We start from the raw sequence: 18906 nt of genomic DNA on the forward strand, positions 1-18906 counted from the left end.
TCCCAGCTACTTGGGAGGCTGAGGCAGGAGAATTATTTGAACTCAGGAGGCGGAGGTTGCAGTGAGCTGAGATCGCGCCACTGCACTCCAGCCTGGGCAACAGAGTGAGACCCTGTCTCGAAAAAAAAAAAACCAAAACCTAGCTCTGATTTATTCCTAGTGAGGCGTTAATATGTATGGAATGAAGCAGGATCGTTGGAAAGATTGTTCTAGTATGCTAGTCTAATGGTTAACCTGAAATACCTTGAGGTGGTTTAGCATCAGCTCTATTGGTGAATGCCACCAGTAGCTTATTTCTTTTTTTGAAATGGAGTCTCACTGTTGCCTGCGCTGGAGTGCAGTGGCATCATCTGGGCTCACTGCAACCTCCGCCTCCTGGGTTCAAGCGATTCTCCAGCCTCAACCTCCTGAGTAGCTGGGGTTACAGGGGCACGCCCACCACACCCGGCTGATTATTGTATTAGTAGAGACAAGGTTTTGCCATGTTGGCCAGGCTGATCTTCAAACTCCTGACCTCAGGTGATCCTCCTGCCTTGGCCTCCCATAGTATTGGGATTACAGGCGTGAGCCACGGCACCCAGCCACCAGTAGCTCATTTCAACACAAACATGAAGATGTTGTTTTGCCTCAATTGGGACAGAAAATGCTGAGAGTACCTTTCACTTTATACCAAGGTAGATACTTTTAAATTGAGACAACTATGTTTCTGTGTTGGAGTTACAACTTTAGTTCTGTTTTTACCCTTTATTTGGAATACAGTGCAACATCACAGTTTTGGATCATTAAATGAACAGACTTGGTGATATAGTACTGACAAGCATGACCTGAATTCTGGGAGTAAGTGGTTTTCTAGTTCATGGGGGAGAAGAGATATGTGCAAGATCTTCTCCAGAGGAGAAGAGAACCATGGTTCTCAGTGAGTCACCAAAGGCCTTTGGCTTCAACTCACTAATGGCTGGAACAAGTGCCAGTCTTGGTCAACCATCCAGGATTTTCATCACAGCAAATCAAAATCTCCAATTTTTCAAACTAATTGTAGGTAGGAGAGGATAACTCCAGACTGTCTTATAAAATGATCTAGATACTAAGTGTCCTCCATTCATGAGTTGGCAAAATCTTCAGAGTGACTGTTGGAGCAAGGAGCCTTTCATGTGCTCCCAGTTATTATATAGTGCATAGAGGCTGGTAAGTGTTAGTCCTGTCAGACCACCTCGTGCTATCCCTCGAAGACCACCTGGGAAAAAGAGACAAAAGGAAAATGAAACAGCCATATATTGCATAGTGCCCTAGCATGATAGGGTTAAATAAAAAGTACTGTGAAATGGGCTGGGCACCATGGCTCAGGTAATCCCAGCACTTCAGGAGGCCGAGGTGGGTGGATCGCTTGAGGTCAGGAGTTCAACCAGCCTGGCCAACATACTGAAACCCTATTAAAAATTCAAAAAAATTGGCTGGGTGTGGTGATGTGTGCTTATAGTCCCAGTTACTTGGAGGCTGAGGTTGCAGTGAGCTGAGATCATACCACTGCACTCCAGCCTGGACAACAGGGTGAGAGAAGTGAGACTCTGTCAAAAAAAAAAAAAAAAAAAAAACTGTGAAATGGGGAGAGACCTTTTTTAAATAAATCAATACTCCATCTCAAAAAGGAGATAAAGTTTTTAAAGTAATACCACTTGTGTAATACATACGACTTGACATTTTCATGTTAACATTTTCCCCCCCCTACTTTCCAACTTGTTCCTATGGCAGTTTATTACTGGAGCTGCAACTAAAACAGTCATTTCCTGCTAGTAATATCATTTAGAACTCCATTAGCATTGTCATTGGATTTAAGACTGTAATGTAAACAAGGTGGCACCCTATCTGGAAAGAGTATTAACAACCTTTGGACTCTGGATGGATCCTCCAAATATTAACCTTGAAGATTAGTGATGGCCAGGCATGGTGGCTCACACCTATAATCCCAGCCCTTTGGGAGGCTGAGGCAGGCTTGAGCTCAGGAATTGAGAATAACCTAGGCAACATGGCAAAACCCTGTCTCTGCAAAAAATAGAAAAATTAGCTCAGTGGAGTGGCATGTGCTATTTGGGAGGCTGAGGTAGCAGGATCGCTTGAGCCCAGGAGGTCGAGGCTGCAGTAAGCTGAGATTATGCCACTGCACTCTAGCCTGGGTGACAGAGTGAGACCCTGTCTCAAAAAAAGAAAAAAAAAAGTGGAAAGATAGCTATAATCACACTTTGAGTTAGGTGCTAGTGACCAACCCCCACTTTGCACACTGATGCATCGATCTCCTACAATTAATAAGCAGTGAGGGACACCTAGCATCGTGCTAGCTGAAAAGAATTCAAGAATTACAGATACTGAACTACCTGCTTGAAAACAAGTGAACAATTCTACATATGGCAAAAGATTAGCAACAAGGATTTCACTTGCAATGGAGAAACAAAAATACTTAAAAATAGTCCCCAAGTGTAAATAAGAGGAAGCTACAAATACATTTCTCAAAATAGAAAATGCCCCAACTGTGTATGGTTATTAAATGTTAGTCTTACAAACGTTATGTAGCAAAGGGAAACCAAGCTACAACACTTCTCAGGAATGGGGGTGCCCAAAGCAGCTTTTTAAAAAATGTGATGTCCTCATGCAGCTCCATGAGTAGGGATCATAAACTTCAGGTAGCCATATTTGTACCTAGACTATATTTGTTCCAAGTCATGTGTTAGGGACGCAAAGGTACAGAGGAGTTGTGGGGGTGGCTAGAGGCCCTTTAGCTCTGTGTCTGTCAATTCTGTGACATTCAGTGATCTTGCTGAGTTAGAACATTTCAGAACCATTTCTGCAATGAGTGTCCTACCAGATGGCTTCAGCTGATGGATTAAAGGGCCACTCCCCCTCCAGGAATCTCTCCAGTCTGAAGACTTCTGATAGCTGACCTGCTTACGTTCTTAGTTTTCCAATGCTAAGTGTCATAATTATCTCTCTCAAACAGAAACTGCAGACATTATCTATAAACAGCTGTCAAACATGTGTAGGGGGACCAAAAATATTTTTAGGAAGCCCAAAAAAACCCCACTAAAAGTATAATGTGAGGTATCTTCTTGACGTTCACATCATCTCTTTGTGAACTTACCATATTTAGACTATAGGTATAGCAGTTAAACTTCTAACTGTATTCAATGTGGCTGAAAAATTATAATAATTGGAAAACAGTGTACACTCAAAATAATCTGTTCAGTTTAATAGGATCAACCTCATGTCTCTGCCTAGTAAATCAGTAAAAAGCTGCAGAACTGAAAGTGAACTATAATTAGACCAAATTCCTAATGTGGAAATTATTAACTATGAGGCACAGGAGAATAAATGCTAAAGGTATCTGCAACAGCATTGCTATGGCTCAGTTATTAGATCTAATTTTGGGTGTAATAAGGATTCTTCCAAGCAGGTAGCCAAAATGTAGTAACTCAAAACCCCATTCTGAACATAAAACCAAGCAATAGCCAAGGTGCCCTTACCGCTGTTTGTCAGTGGAAAAATGATGACGGGCCGGTAGTTGAAAACACAATACTTTTGCAGACATTATTTCCTATGACCACATATTCAACTTCAGATTAACTCCCCTGAACCTACAGTCAATAATCCACAAGACTGTGAAGTCAGTCCATGGGCTTTGGAAAGAGCTGCAAAACCACTGCTTCTAGCTGGTTCTTTGCTTTGTGCATTCTAAGAACATGGTATCTACTTGGCCATTATGGAATGATTCTCACATTAGTTCTCAGCTATCAAATAACAAGCTTCCCTGGGAATCCTCTTTGGCATACGCACTAGGGGTAACATAGTGACAATGGGATCTATAAGGCTTTAAGACACTTGGGGGCCGGATGCAGTGGCTCACACTTGTAATCCCAGCACTTTGGAAAGCCAAGGTGGGCGGACTGCTTGAGCCCAGGAGTTCAAGACCAACGTGGACAACATGGTGAAACCCCATCTCTACAAAAAATGTAAAGAATTAGCTAGGCGTGGTGGCATGCATCTGCAGGCCCAGATATTTGGGAGGCTGAGGTGAGAGGATTGCTTGAGCCTAGGAGGTAGAGGTTGCAGTGAGCCAAGATCGTGCCACTGTACTTCAGCCTGGGCAACAAAGCCAGACCTGGTCTCAAACAATAAAAATAAAAAAAATTTTAAAAAGGCCTGGCATGGTGGCTCACGCCTGTAATCACAGCACTTTGGAAGGCCAAGGTGGGCGTATCACTTGAGGTCAGGAGTTCAAGACCAGCTTGGCCAACATGGTGAAACCCCATCTCTATTAAGTATACAAAAATTAGTCGGCCATGGTGGCGGGCACCTATAATCCCAGCTATGTGGGAGGCTGAAGCAAAAGAACCGCTTGAACCTGGTGGGTGGAGGTTGCGGTGAGCAAAGATCGCATCACTGTACTCTAGCCTCTAGCCTAGGCAATACAGGAAGACTCTGTCTCCAAAAAAAAAAAAAAAAAAAAAAAAAAAGGTATTTGGGACACCAGTAACATACTAAATATTTTACTCCCCCAAAAGCTTTCTATTTTCTTGCCAAATGAATCAAAAACTTAGTTCAAATCAATGAAGTTACTTCTTAAAAGCCAAAGAGAAAAAAAATCATCTCCAACAAGAAGACACTAAACATTGGTGTTTGTACTTAACACATAGCTAATCTTTACTCAAGGGTGGCCTTTTACCACATACCAGCCATGTTCTAATTGTAACTGTTTCCATTAATTCCAGGGTTTCCCAATTGGTTGATCTGTTTGCAAGTTTATGGGTCTCTTAGGGTTTCTTTACTCAAACAACTCTACACAACTAAGCACAGGAGGTTGACAAGCAAAGGTACTTGCTTTGAACAGAGTAACCAAATAAGGCCAATGGTCAATCTCTATAAAGCAAAGCAAATATGACTTGTGTTTCAGTTTTACCTCCCGTATTTTGGGATCCTTATGTAGTTCTTCCAAAGTGATAGGCAAGCACCACCTCTTTTATACATGAGAAAATGAGGCCCAGAATATTTAAGTGCCTTGTTTGTGGGATACAGGACTGGTGAGTGGCAGAACTAATGCATTCAAATGACAATGACTTTAAAGCACAGATTAGCATATATCTTTCTTAAAAGGGCCACATAGTAAACATTTTAGGCTTTGAGGGTCAAAGGCTATTGTTATGTAGGTATTTATTTATATAACTATTTAAAATGTAACTAAAAAATGTGAAACTGTAAAACACATTCTTAGCTTTCACACAGCAAATAAACAGGCAGCTGGCCAGCAGGAGTTGATGGCTCCTGCTCTAGAGGAACAGTATTACCTACATACTAACATGACTACTAAATACCACTGTTGTGGACTGTTTAGCAGTCTTAAAATTTTAAAAAAACTTTTTTAAGAATTATGGTACAATACATGTAACATAAAATTTACCACCTTAACCATTTTTAAGTGTACATTTCAGAGGCATTAAGTACATTCACACCGCTGTGCTAACAACATCTACTTTTCCTTTATTTTTTCTTTTGAGACAAGGTCTTGCTGTCGCCCAGGCTGGAGTGCAGTGGCGTGGTAAAGGCTCACTGCAGCCTAGACCTTCTGAGCTCAAGTGATCCTCCCACAACGGCCTCCTAAGTAGGTAGGACTACAAGTATGCACCCTCATGCCGGGATAAATTTTTTATTTTCTGTAGAGATGAGGTCTCCCTATGTTACCTAAGCTGGTCTTGAATTCCTGGGCTCAAGTAATCCTCCCGCCTCAGCCTCCCAAAGTGTTGAGACTACAGGCGTGAGCCACGGTGCTCGGTGTACCAATGAAAGGACACAAAGATAGATGTGTACCCGCCCCCCCGCTACACCCTTTGTTCTGCTCTCTAATCTTTGCACATACCAGAGATTTCATAAGTTCTGTGAGTACCTGTTTTTCTGCACGTAGCTGGGACTACAGGCGCCCGCTACCACGCCCGGCTAGTTTTTTTTTTTTTTTTTGTATTTTTAGTAGAGACGGGGTTTCACCATGTTAGCCAGGATAGTCTCGATCTCCTGACCTGCTGATCCACCCGCCTCGGCCTCCCAAAGTGCTGGGATTACAGGCTTGAGCCACCGCGCCCGGCTGAATCACACAGTATTTTTTTGTAGATGGCTTATTTAGCATAATGTGCCCAGTGTTCATCTATGTCTCACCATCTGTCAGAATTTCCTTCTTTTGAAGGCAGAATAATTTCTGTTTTATGTATATACCACATTTTTCTTCTTTGAGACAGGGTCTTGCTCCTGTCACCCAGGCTGGAGTGCAATGGCGTGATCATCGCTCAATGCAGCCTTCATCTCCCCAAGCTCAAGTGATCTTCCCACCTCAGCCTCGGGAGTAGCATGTACCACCATGCTTAGCTCATTTTTTGTTTTCAGTAGCTATGTTGTCCAGGATAGTCTCCAACTCCTGGGCTCAAGCAATCTGCCCATCTGCCTGCCTTGGCCACTTAGAGGCTATCTTTTTTTTTTTTTTTTTTTTTTTTTTTGACACAGGGTCTCACTCTGTCACTCAGGCTAGAGTGCAGTGGCACAGTCAAGGCTCACTGCAGCCTTGACCTCCTGGGCTCAGGTGATTCTCCCATCTCAGCCTTCCCAGTAACTGAGACTACAGGTGCCCACCACCAAGTCCGGCTAATATTTTGTATAGACAGGGTTTCCCCATATTGCCCTTGCACTCCTGGACTCAAACAATCTGCCCACATTGACCTCCCAAAGTGCTGGGATTACAGACATGAGCCACCACACCTAGCCTGTATGGCTCTTGTGAATAATATGCTGTTATGAACATGGGCACACTAAACACCATTCAACTTAAAAAAATAAAAAACCTTAAGAACTGAACCAAAATGGCTTAGGTGAAAATAAAATACCAAATTCTGCTCTAAGGAACGAACATTCACTGAATTATACCTTCAGCAATAAGCACTTAATGGAACTTGTTTCATTTAAAATGCATCACAATCCTGTAAATTGATAATCATCATACCCTAATTGTATAGATAAGCACAGTATTAAGTGGACCTTTTTCAAAAGGTCATACAGCTAGTGACAAATATTTCCAAATTTTTCATAACATTTCTTTTTTTTTTTTTTTTTTTTTTTTGGAGACGGAGTCTCGCTCTGTTCCCCAGGCTAGAGTGCAGTGGTGCGATCTCAGCTCACTGCAAGCCTCGCCTGCTGGGTTCATGCCATTCTCCTGTCTCAGCCTCCCTAGTAGTTGGGACTACAGGTGCCCACCACCACGCACGGATAACTTTTTTGTATTTTCAGTAGAGATGGGGTTTCACTGTGTTAGCCAGGATGGTCTCAATCTCCCGACCTCGTGATCTGCCCACCTTGGCCTCCCAAAGTGCTGGGATTACAGGCGTGAGCCACCGTGCCAGGCCTAACATTTCTGTTTTAAATAGCTTAATTAACTACACGTTCTATATTCTTCCCTCTGAAAGGCAGTTTTTTGTTAGGTTGGTTTATTATTCATCAGACACCTGATTCACTGAGGAATTCTGTTTTTCAGTAATTCATCCACCACAAATATCAGGTAGCATTTTTACTTCACAGACCTGAAAGTCTTAAGTCTTAAAAGGATTGTAAAATCTAACTTTTCCTGAGATATCTGAGAGTAAGAGGCTTTTTTTTTTAATTGAAAATAGGTTGCATTTCAAACTTTATCCATAAGAGCTCACAACACTTTCTCCAACAAGCATGCCCATGTGCTCACTTAAACAGAACTCTGAGTGAGACAGTAAATACCTCATATGCCCTTGAAAACTTTACCTTGGCATAGAAAAACCTTGTTAAGAACCTAAAAATAATTTCACTTTGAAAGTCTTTAGGGTTAGGCAAATGTTAAACTTCAACTGGCAGCACAAGGGCAGCATCAAGCCAGCAACAGTTTTGTTGGGCCAAATTATGTTGAAAATGATCAAATATTTTAAAAACAGAAGATTTCACATAAAAATCTGGGATCCCAGCGTCTTCTGAATAAATGAAGTACACTCACTATGCAGAGTGGCAAATGGCTGGAGTTGAGTGGGAAGTGTTTCTAGCCCAGCAGATAGGCATGGAAGCTCCAGCTCAGCCCCCTCTACTCCATTTTCTTACATAAGGGAAGCCACTATGGTATCTCCTTAAGGGCAGCCCTGAATGTAAGAATGTACTGAGTTAGCATCTAATTTAAGGCATATTATATGCATTCTTAAGACAGAGGAAAAGGCTGAATATTTGATATTATCAAAAGAAATGACAGTCTTAACTTTCTGTGGCAAGGACCTTCTTGCAGTAGTAACATAACATAGTCTGGAACACCTCCAACATAAATTATGAAAAGAAAGCTCTTGGCTCAGAAGAGAAAAAGCAAAAAAGAATACTCATTAATTCTGTCATGTGACAAATAGATTTCAATTTCCATTGCAATTGTGGAAGAGGTAAATAATCTGCTGACCCAGAATTCCAACATGGGCTCACACTTCCTGTCTTAATAACTCGAAACACTGAAATCACTCTAACAAAGGCAAACCAATGTCTTATTAATTTCTGGTTAAAAACAGACCCAAGAAGACAGGGCACAGACATACATTTTGTGTGGTGGGAATACAAATACAACTTCAACTTCCAGATTCATGGATTTGGAAATGACCTTAGGCACTCTAAGTATAGCACGAGTGAAGAAGTTTACATTCAGGGAATGGCTAATCCCTGCTGACCTAAACTATTTCCAACTCCCAATGTACTCTTCAAATACAGACATTTTTAAAAAGAGAGGGCTGGGCACAGTGGTTCACACCTCTAATCCCAATACTTGGGAGGCCAAGGCGGGGTGGATCGCTTGAGCTCAGGAGTTTGAGACTAGCCTGGGCACCATGGTGAAACTCCGTCTCTACAAAAAAAAACACAAAAAAATTAGCCAGGCATGGTGGCGTGTGCCTGTAGTCCTAGCATCTTGGGAGGCTGAGATGGGCACATCACTTGAACCCAGGAGGCAGAGGTAGCAGTGAGCCATGATCACACCACTATACTCTAGTCTGAGACCTTGTCAAAAAAAAAAAAAAAAAAAAAAGGCTCAACACAGTAGGTACAGAGCTATTTTAAGAGAAAGATCATGAGGAAAAAACTAGCAGCTGTCAGATCAAACAGGCTTATTTATTTTATTCCTTTATTTTTATTTTTTTTTCGAGACGGAGTCTTGCTCAGCTGCCCAGGTTGGAGTGCAGTGGCACAATCTCGGCTCATGGCAACCACCGTCTCCTGGCTTCAAGTGACTCTCCTCTCTCAGCCTCCCAAGTAACTGGGAGTACAGGCACCCACCATCATGCCCGGCCAATTTTTGTATTTTAGTAGAGATGGGGTTTCATGATGTTGTCCAGGTTGGTCTTGAACTCCTGACCTCAGGTGATCCACCCGCCTCGGCCTCCCAAAGTGCTAGGATTACAGATGTGAGCCACCACACCCAGCATTTCATATTTCATTTCATTTCAAGATGGAGACTCACTCTATCACCCAGGCTGGAGTGTGCCACCACACCTGGCATTTCATTATTCATTTCATTATTTCTTCATTTCATTTCATTGCATCCAGCATTTCATTATTCATTTCATTATTTCATTTCTTCACTTCATTTCATTTCATTTCGAGATGGAAGCTCGCTCAATCGCCCAGGCTGGAGTGCACCACCATACCTGGCATTTCATTATTCATTTATTTCATTTCAATTCATTTCGAGATACAGACTTGCTCTACTGCTCAAGCTGAAGTGCACCACTGCACCTGGCATTTCATTATTCATTTCATTTCATCATTTCATTTCACTTAGAGATGAAGACTCACTCTATCGCCCAAGTTGGGAGTGCACCACCACACCTGGCATTTCATTATTTCATCATGCCATGTCATGTCACGTTATTTCATTTCGAGACAGAGACTCGCTCTATTTCCCAGGGTGGAGTGTGCCACTGCATCTGGCATTTCATTATTCATTATTTTATTTCATTTCACCCAGCATTTCATTACTCATTTCATCATTTCATTTAGTTTCATTTCGAGATGAAGACTCGCTCTTCATCCCTGGAATGCGCCACCACACCTGGCATTTCATTATTCATTTCATTTCATTTCACCTGGCATTTCGTATTTCATTTCATCATTTCATTTCTCACTTCATTTCATCTCATTTCAAGACAGAGACTTGCTCTATCGCCCAGTCTGGAGTGCACCACCACACCCAGCATTTCATTATTCATTTTATTATTTCAGTTTTTCATTTCATCTATTTCATTTTTCAGTTTCATGATGTAGACTTGCTCTATCACCCAGGCTGGAGTGCACCCAGCATTTCATTATTCATTTCATATTTCATTTCTCATTTCATGACAGAGACTTGCTCTATCACCCAGGCTGGAGTGTGCCACCCACATTTCATTATTAATTTCATTATTTCATTTCATCATGTCATTTCGAGATGGAGACTCGTTCTATCGCCCAGGCTGGAGTGCAGTGGCGTGATCTCTGCTCACCGCACCCTCTACCTCCTGGGTACAAGCAATTCTCCTCTCAGCCTCCCAAGTAGCTGGGATTACAGGCACCTGCCATCATGCCAGGCTAATTTTTGTATTTTAGTAGAGACAGGGTTTCACCATGTTGGCCAGGCTGATCTTGAACTCCTGACATCAGGTGATCCGCCCGCCTTGGCCTCCCAAAGTGCTAGGATTATAAGCATGAGCCACCGCACCCAGCATTTCATATTTCATTTCATATTTACTTCATCATGTCATTTCTTTTGTTTCATTTCAAAATGGAGTCTATCACCCAGGCTGGAGTGCAGCACCACACCCAGCATTTCATTATTCACTTCATTTCATATTTCTTCATTTCATTTCACCCGGCATTTCATTATTCATTATTTCATTTCATCCCATTTCATTTCATTTCGAGACAGAGACTCACTCTTATCGCCCAGGCTGGAGTGCACCACTGCACCCAGCATTTCATTATTTCATCTATTTCAGTTTTTCATTTCATTTCATTATTCATTTCACCATTTTGTTTTTCATTTTGAGACGGAGACTTGCTCTATTGCCCAGGCTAGAGTGTGCCACTGTACCCAGCATTTCATTATTCATTTCATTATTTCATTTCATCATTTTTCATTTCATTTCATTTCGAGATGAAGACTCACTCTATCAGCCAAGCTGGAATGCACCACCACACCCAGCATTTCATTATTCATTTCATTATTTCATCTCATCATGTCATGTCATGTCATATCATTTCATTTCGAGACAGAGACTCACTGTATTACCCAGGATGGAGTGCACCACCACACTAGGCATTTCATTATTCATTTCATTTCACCCGGCATTTCGTATTTCATTTCAAGACGGAGACTTGCTCTATTGCCCAGGCTGGAGTGTGCCACCACACCCAGCACTTCATTTTGTTATTTCATTTTTTCATTTCAGTATTCATTTCATTTATTTCTTCATTTCATTTCAAGATGGAGATTCGCTCTGTCACCCAGGCTGGAGTGCGCCACCAAACGTGGCATATAATTATTCGTTTCATCATTTCATTTCATCACTTCATTTCATGACAGAGACTTGCTGTATCGGCCAGGCTGGAGTGCACCACCCGCATTCAATTATTCATTTCATGATGTCATGTCATTTCATTTTGAGACGGAGACTCGTTCTATCACCCAGGCTGGAGTGCAGTGGCGCGACGTCTGCTCACTGCAACCTCTGCCTCCTGGGTTCAAGCAATTCTCTTCTCGCGGCCTCCCAACTAGCTGGGATTACAGGCACCCACTATCATGCCCAGGTAATTTTTGTGTTTTAGCAGAGACAGGGTTTCACCATGTTTGCCAGGATGGTCTTGAACTCCTGACCTCAGATGATCCACCTACCTTGGCCTCCCAAGTGTTGGGATTACAGGTGTGAGCCACTGTGCCCGGCCCCAAAAGGCTAATTTAAAGGTAGACCTCTGATATTCATGTGATTTTAATTCAGGTCTAATGCTTCTTTAATGAATTACATAAATTTTCTCCAAAAATGTGAAATGTTATTAGATTCCCTGTGACATATGAGAATCTATTCAATAATAACCAGTGCTCTATTGGAAAAGAAACAGCTGTAGTTTTGCCATCATCAATAAGCTTAGGAATTTTAGAGCAGCCTTGTCACATATTCTCAGAAATAAGTCCTCAGAAACCAAAGGATATGGGTGATGCCTTCCTCTCCAAAACACCCTGAACTGTTAATCTTATGTCTTCCTTCCATAAGAAAGTCAGCTTAAAAACAAAGTCATTTAAGGTAAAAGGATATACAAATTAGGCAACTCTCATTAAGGTTATTGTTAAGAGGTTCTATTTATCAATGTCTAAATTGAATACCAGCCCTTGAGAATTACACTTCACATACCAAAAAGAACCTCTGGATGCTTTCTACATTTCTGTTACCGGCATCAACAATTTTCCAGGAAGTAAAAATTCATGTAAAATATATAATTGGCAAAGTGCTAACTGCCATAATATATAAACTGTTCCAACAAATCAATCAAACCAACAATATGATAAAAAATAGAGAAAGGGTATGCCACCAACCACTAAACAAAAAAAAAGGTGCTCATTCTCATAAGCAACCAGGAAAAAGCAAAGTAAAACATTAAAACAGTTCACTACCTACCTTAAAAAAAAGTGATGGTAGGCCAGGCGCGATGGCTCACGCCTGTAATCCCAGCACTTTGGGAGGCTGAGGCTGGCAGATCACCTGAGGTCGGGAGTTCGAGATCAGCCTGACCAACATGGAGAAATCCTGTCTCTACTAAAAACACAAAAAATTAGCTGGGCATGGTGGTGCATGCCTGTAATTCCAGCTATTCGGGAGGCAGAGGTCGTGGTGAGCCTAGATCGTGCCATTGCATTCCAGCCCGGCAACAAGAGTGAAACTCTGTCTCAAAAAAAAAAAAAAAAAAAAAAGTGATGGTAGATGACAACACTGGCAAAGATTAGCAAGTACTGGAAGGGTCATTTGGTAGTAGTCATTCACGTTTTAAGCATGCAGATAATTTGCTCAAGTAACTTATTTTTAGCAATTTATCCTACAATTAAAATGTATGTGCAAAACTGTATGTACTACAGTGTTTAAGAGAAGGCCTCAAAGAAAAGGTGGTATTTTGTACAATTTGTACAAAAAAAGCATATTTTGTACAGTTCTTAAAGGAGTTAACACAGGTTTCCTCTTGGAAGTCAATAGACTATATGTAAGATTGAAAAGTCAAGAAAAATCAAGACAATAATATTATTTAGAAACATGAAAATAAAAAATAATAAATTAAAGCAGCCTGGGCATGGTGGCTCACATCTGCAATCTCAGCACCTTGGGAGGCTGAGGCAGGATGATTGCTTGAGCCCAGGAGTTCAAGACCAGCCGGGGCAACATAGTGAGACTCCATCTCTGGAAAAAAAAAATTAGCTAGGTGTGGAGGTGTGTGCCTGTAGTCCCAGCTACTCAGGAGGCTGAGATGGGAGGATCACCTGAGCCCAGGAGGTCACCCTTGATTGTGCCACTGCACTCCAGCCTAGATGATAAGAGTGACTCTGTTTTAAAAAAATACTAAAATAAGCTAAGCATGGTGGCTCACACCTGTAATCCTAGCACTTGGGAGGGAGGAGGGTGGGTCACCTGAGGTCAGGAGTTTGAGACCAGCCTGACCAATATGGTGAAACCCTGTCTCTACTAAAAATACAAAAATCAGCCAGATGTGGTGGCGTACGCCTGTAGTCCTAGCTACTCAGGAGGCTGAGATGGGAGAATTGCTTGATTCTGGGAGGTGGAGGTTGTAGTGAGCTGAGATCACGCTGCTGCACTCCAGCCTGGGTGACAGTGAGACTCCATATCAAAAGAAAAAAAAAAAATTAAAAGTTGCCTTTGGGAAAAGGGAATTAAGGTGAGACGTATAGAACACTGTCGCACATCATTAAAATCTTTCAGATGTTAAAAAGATAAAAACCTTGACTTAAAAAATCATGTATGTCGATTATTTTGGTAAAAATAAAAATTAAGTAGCCAAAGATGTATCAACATAATAAAAAAGCTAAATTAGGCATTACTTGAATGTATGCTTCTAAACTAGTAAAAATTTATCACTGAAGAGAATTATATGACCCTTGACAGCAACATGTTGATCTCCCAGTAGAGTAAGATGATCATACGAATAAGACGCTCTAAACTGACTTACAGGGAAGTCATTCCTGGGCTTTGACCTTGGGTGTCTTGTGATAGTTTAATATGCTGATGTCACACAGGGCAAACTATTGTTTAAAACAAAACCAATTCTGAATATTCTATTGCTTAGTCTGTCCAAGATTTAAAAAACTAAACTAAAATGAATGAAAAATACAGAAAAGAATCTTATCTTCTTAATGTCAAAAAACCACCACAAACCATATGATCCAAGAATCCCACTTCTCATATATATCCAAAAAAAGAAAAGGATCTTGAAGAGGTATTTGTACATCCACATTCGTGGCAGCATTATTCACAAGAGCCAAAAGGTAGAAGCAACCCAAATATCCCTTGATAAAAGAATGCACATGCAAAACGTGGCATACATACACAGAATGAATATTATTTAGCTTTAAAAAGGAAGGGAATTCTGGCACATGCAACAACATGGACGAACCTTGAGGATATTATGCTACATAAAATAAGCCAATCACAAAAGGACAAATATTGTATGATTCTACTTATATGAGGTGCCTAAAACAGCCAATTCAGAGATAGAAAGTGTAACATTATCAGGAGCTAAGGAGAGTGGTAAATTGGAAGGAGGCTTAATAGATATAGAGTATCAGTTTTGCAAGATGAAAAAGTTCCTGAGATTGGCTATACAATCATGTGACTGTAATACTAACGTACTGTACGCTTAAAAAATGGTTAAGAAGGTAAATCTTAGGTTTATTTTACCACAATTAAAAACCAAACCAAACCAAAATAACCATAAAGTTAGAACACTAGATTTTACTGCAAGAGTGTAGTTTCCTTGAAAACCATGAATTTTAAAAAGTGCACTTCAAGCGTATTAAGAGATGGCTCTCCATTCAACAGTACTCACCTGTACATTTATACAACATGCCTGTCATAGTTCCAGCCGCTACTGTGTTAAGGTCATCTTCTGCACCTCGTGTTTTCTCAATGATGACACCAAATGCACTATAGAGCAAAGCTAAAGAGGAAATGGAAGTGCTCAGCAACAAAATAGTGATAAAGTGCGATATTATGATATACATATATTGGTTTTTCATCCATGGTTCCTAGCTCATAACTCCCATAGCCCTTCCTAAGTGACTAAAACAATCACTTATTAAAGTATTTGTCCTTGGTTCTGGAAGCAGCTTTGGAACAGCTTCAGAGAGACAAAGGTGAAGGTCTTTTTTGTATTACTGGGGCACTTCAGGCCTCAGAAGCAGCCTCAGAAAACAGAATATCTCTCTGACCTTATTCTGTCCTTCTTTCACCTGCTCCCTTTTCTCCTCACAGCAGGACTCCAATCTTTCCCCACCTTTCTGTCTTGGAACTGGTCATAAAGAAATTCTATGACCTACCTTGTCTGATTACAGGCCATAGGATCCCCATTTCAGAAGAGATCGTACCCCATACCCAGGAAGAAGAAATGCTGCACAGAAAGGCCAAGGAGAATCTGGGCAGACAGGCCTTGCTGGGTTTCTGCGTCCAGTCTGTTAGTAGTAGAGCATGACCTTTTTGTCCAGTCACAGTTCTACAAGGTTGTCCATGCTTCAGTCATGCCTATTCAATCAATTTTCCACATGAGGCCCAAGTGGATGGGGTCAGAGGACTTTCTAGACAGCTGAACTTGTGGGCCTTGCAGGAAAGCGAGAAAGAACTCACCCACATGTCAGGAGGCTAGTGCACCCCAACTTCAGTGAAATGAAAGCTCCTGCACTCAGGGCCCATCCAGGCCTCACCTTATGCATTCCTTGACTGGGCTGTTTATCTGTATCCTTTAAAAATATCCAGCCAGGTGTGGTGGCTCACAAAGTTTCTGTAATCCCAGCACTTTGGGAGGCCAAGGTGGGAAGATCACATGGGCCCAGGAGTCTGAGACCAGCCTGGGCAACAACATAGGGATACCCCCTTCTCTAAAAAATTTTTTTAAAAAATTACCTAGCATGGTGGTGCATGTTGCCTGTAGTCCCAGCTCCTTGAAAGGCTGAGGTAGGAGACTTGCTTAAGCCCAGAAAGTCTAGGTTGCAGTGAGCTCCACTGCGCTCTAGCATGGGTGACAAAGCAAGACCCTCTCTCAAAAAAAAAAAAAAAAAAATCTTTATAATAACTAGGCAAATGTTAAGTATGTGTTCCTTTGAGTTCTGTGAGCCAATCTGATAAATTAATCGAACCCAAAGAGGGGGTTGTGGGAACCCTGACAAAGCTGGTTGGTCAGAAGCACAGGTAAAATAACCTGGGGCTTGCAATCAGTATCAGAAGTATCCAAAGTGGGGCTCATTTTTGTGGGACAGAGTGCTCAACCTGCTGATCTAATGCTATCTCCAGGCAGAACTGAAATGGGAGGACACCCAGCCGGTGTCCACTGCAGAAGACATTACTTGGTATGTGGGGAAATATTCCCACATAACTGGTCACAGAAATATCCTATGTTGACTGTTATAGTGTGAGAGCAGAGGAAAAACTGTTTTTTTCAACACAAAAGTCAGTACGGCAATTATATTTAGATAAATTTATCCAAAGATATACATGGAATGATCACTAGTACAGTTTCTAATAGCAAACACCTGGCAACAAATAAAATGCCCATCAAGAGCATTTGTACCATCTGAACTGATTCAGAGAGTGACTTTTCATATAATGGTATACAGTAACTTAAAAACCAGAAGAATCATTTTCACTAACAAGTAAAGTAAGGACATGTGCACATGGTACATGACTAACTGGCTATGCAGAGAAACGCTAGAAGAACTCAGAAGAAACATCAATAGTAGCTATTTCTAGAAAGTACCACTAGGAAGTCTCAGGAAGTATATTTAAAATTTTCATTTATATGCTACCCATAATTTCTGTACTTTGGATTAAAGACACACACACATATTTCTAGTATAAGAAAAAATAGATTTAAAAAAATGTGAGGTTTGATTCTCACATATTATAACACTAGCACCATTTCATTTTAAAGTATCTTCCCCCAAGCCATCCTTCTATGCTCTTACAGATTCCTATCTGGAATGAGTATGTTAAACTTTTAAGCTCTTTCTCAAAATTATAGCTACATTTGACCCTTGCAACAATACACCGTGCTCAGCCTTACAACTCCTCTACTGCAGTATTTTTATACATCTATGAAAGCTCATCTTCCTCTTCAGCTTACTTAACTGAAACTGATCATGAGCAGAACACTGTTATTGATCATACCACAATGGGTATGCAGACGGTGACCAGTCATCCTAGTTTGTCCAGGACTGCAGGGCGGGCGGGGGGAGGGGGTGACGGAGGTTATTGGAACATTTCTTGGACTTTTCTCTGAAAGTCCTAGGCAGACAAGGATGGCTGGGCTGACTAGGTATACAAGTAATCAAAAGAAACAGAGGGGGGTGACTCAGTAGTAGGGTGGGAGGAATGCAGACATCAGAAACATATGAATGCAGCCATCTCTTAGGATCCAAAATGTGAAAACTGGCTTTATAGTGTGAAGATATACTGCTTCCAAATTCTGTGACAAGGTAGGACCTTACTCTGCCATAATAAACATTTTTTCTATGGTATCAATGAATTTTCTATGTCTTCCCCTCCTTAATCTGCCACAATTTAAATTGAGATCCAACTAAGTTCATAAAGTATGAAAATTGTGGATGTCAGGACCTAAGCCATAAGAGATAGATTCCAAGTGATCAATCATTCATAAACAATACGGTATGAAAGCATTAGGCTCTAATTAAGCACTACCAAATTACCTTTTGCCTAGAACTGCAAACGTTTTCATTATCTACAAAGAACCTATTCCAATTCTGGCAATTAGGTGCCTGGAATCTACTCAGGTAAACAGACTAATGAACAGGCTATTAAGAAAAGATAGCAAGAGGGCCGGATTAATGTATCTTGTATCACTACAGGACCTTGAACCTTGCCTAATATACCAAGCTCTTTACTTTGGACCTAAATTATCTGGATTTCATTTAAACATGATTGGGTGCTGTGCTTGGAAAGGAGAGTGTGCAGTGTTCAAAAGATTTTAAAAATTCAGAAATGGTATTCAGAATGGTATCAGCACCTGAGATTATTTCATAAGTTAGTTCATGGTCTTTCCCTAAGTAGTATCTATATTATGCAATGGAATGGATTTAAACATAATTGTCTCATATCCTAGGACCAGAATATCGGCTGATTAAATTGTTCATGATATTTGTACATTCTTTCTTTAACAATTTATCACACGAGATCTCTACTTACCCAGAGAACCTAGAGTATTAGCCCAAAGTGCCCCTTGCCTAGTCACCATATTCAAAATCCTACCAGGGCAGAAAGAGAAAGAATCTGTATTTAGAATCATTATTTCTCTAGTAACCTTTAAAAACAATAATAATAGCTATTTAACATTTCTAGACCCAAGGCTCAAAATTTTTTAAATTCTAAAATATATCTTAATATCTCAGATTTCAATAAGGATAGTTTTTACTCTACATAAGTGAAAATTAGGTTAAAACTTTCAAGACTTTGGGCAATAACTGAGGAAAACTCTTATTATTAAATGTATAATATAATGAATACACATTAAATATATGTAAGGCTTTGAATGACAGCCTGGAATGTATTTTAGAGGTTTACAGAAACTAATCCATGTAAA

General features: G+C 40.8%; 1 protein-coding gene across 3 annotated transcripts in view; it reads right to left on the minus strand.

Moving 5' to 3' along the window:
• Positions 1-18906, minus strand: part of LOC126963224 (mitochondrial import inner membrane translocase subunit Tim23) — a 901060-nt gene that overhangs the window by 274859 nt on the left and 607295 nt on the right. For 2 of the 3 annotated variants that reach the window (XM_050805369.1, XM_050805368.1), the window contains 3 exons: positions 18513-18571; positions 15148-15258; positions 708-1234 (listed from right to left, as the gene is read on the minus strand). In XM_050805369.1, coding sequence (XP_050661326.1) covers positions 1119-1234; positions 15148-15258; positions 18513-18571 — 286 coding nt within the window. In that variant the 3' untranslated portion in view covers positions 708-1118. Of the gene's footprint in view, positions 1-707; positions 1235-15147; positions 15259-18512; positions 18572-18906 lie in introns of those variants that run through there. The other variant, XM_050805370.1, reaches the window with a different exon arrangement.

The sequence above is a fragment of the Macaca thibetana genome, chromosome 9, assembly GCF_024542745.1.
Source record: "Macaca thibetana thibetana isolate TM-01 chromosome 9, ASM2454274v1, whole genome shotgun sequence".
In the NCBI taxonomy this organism is placed as follows: Eukaryota; Metazoa; Chordata; class Mammalia; order Primates; family Cercopithecidae; genus Macaca; species Macaca thibetana.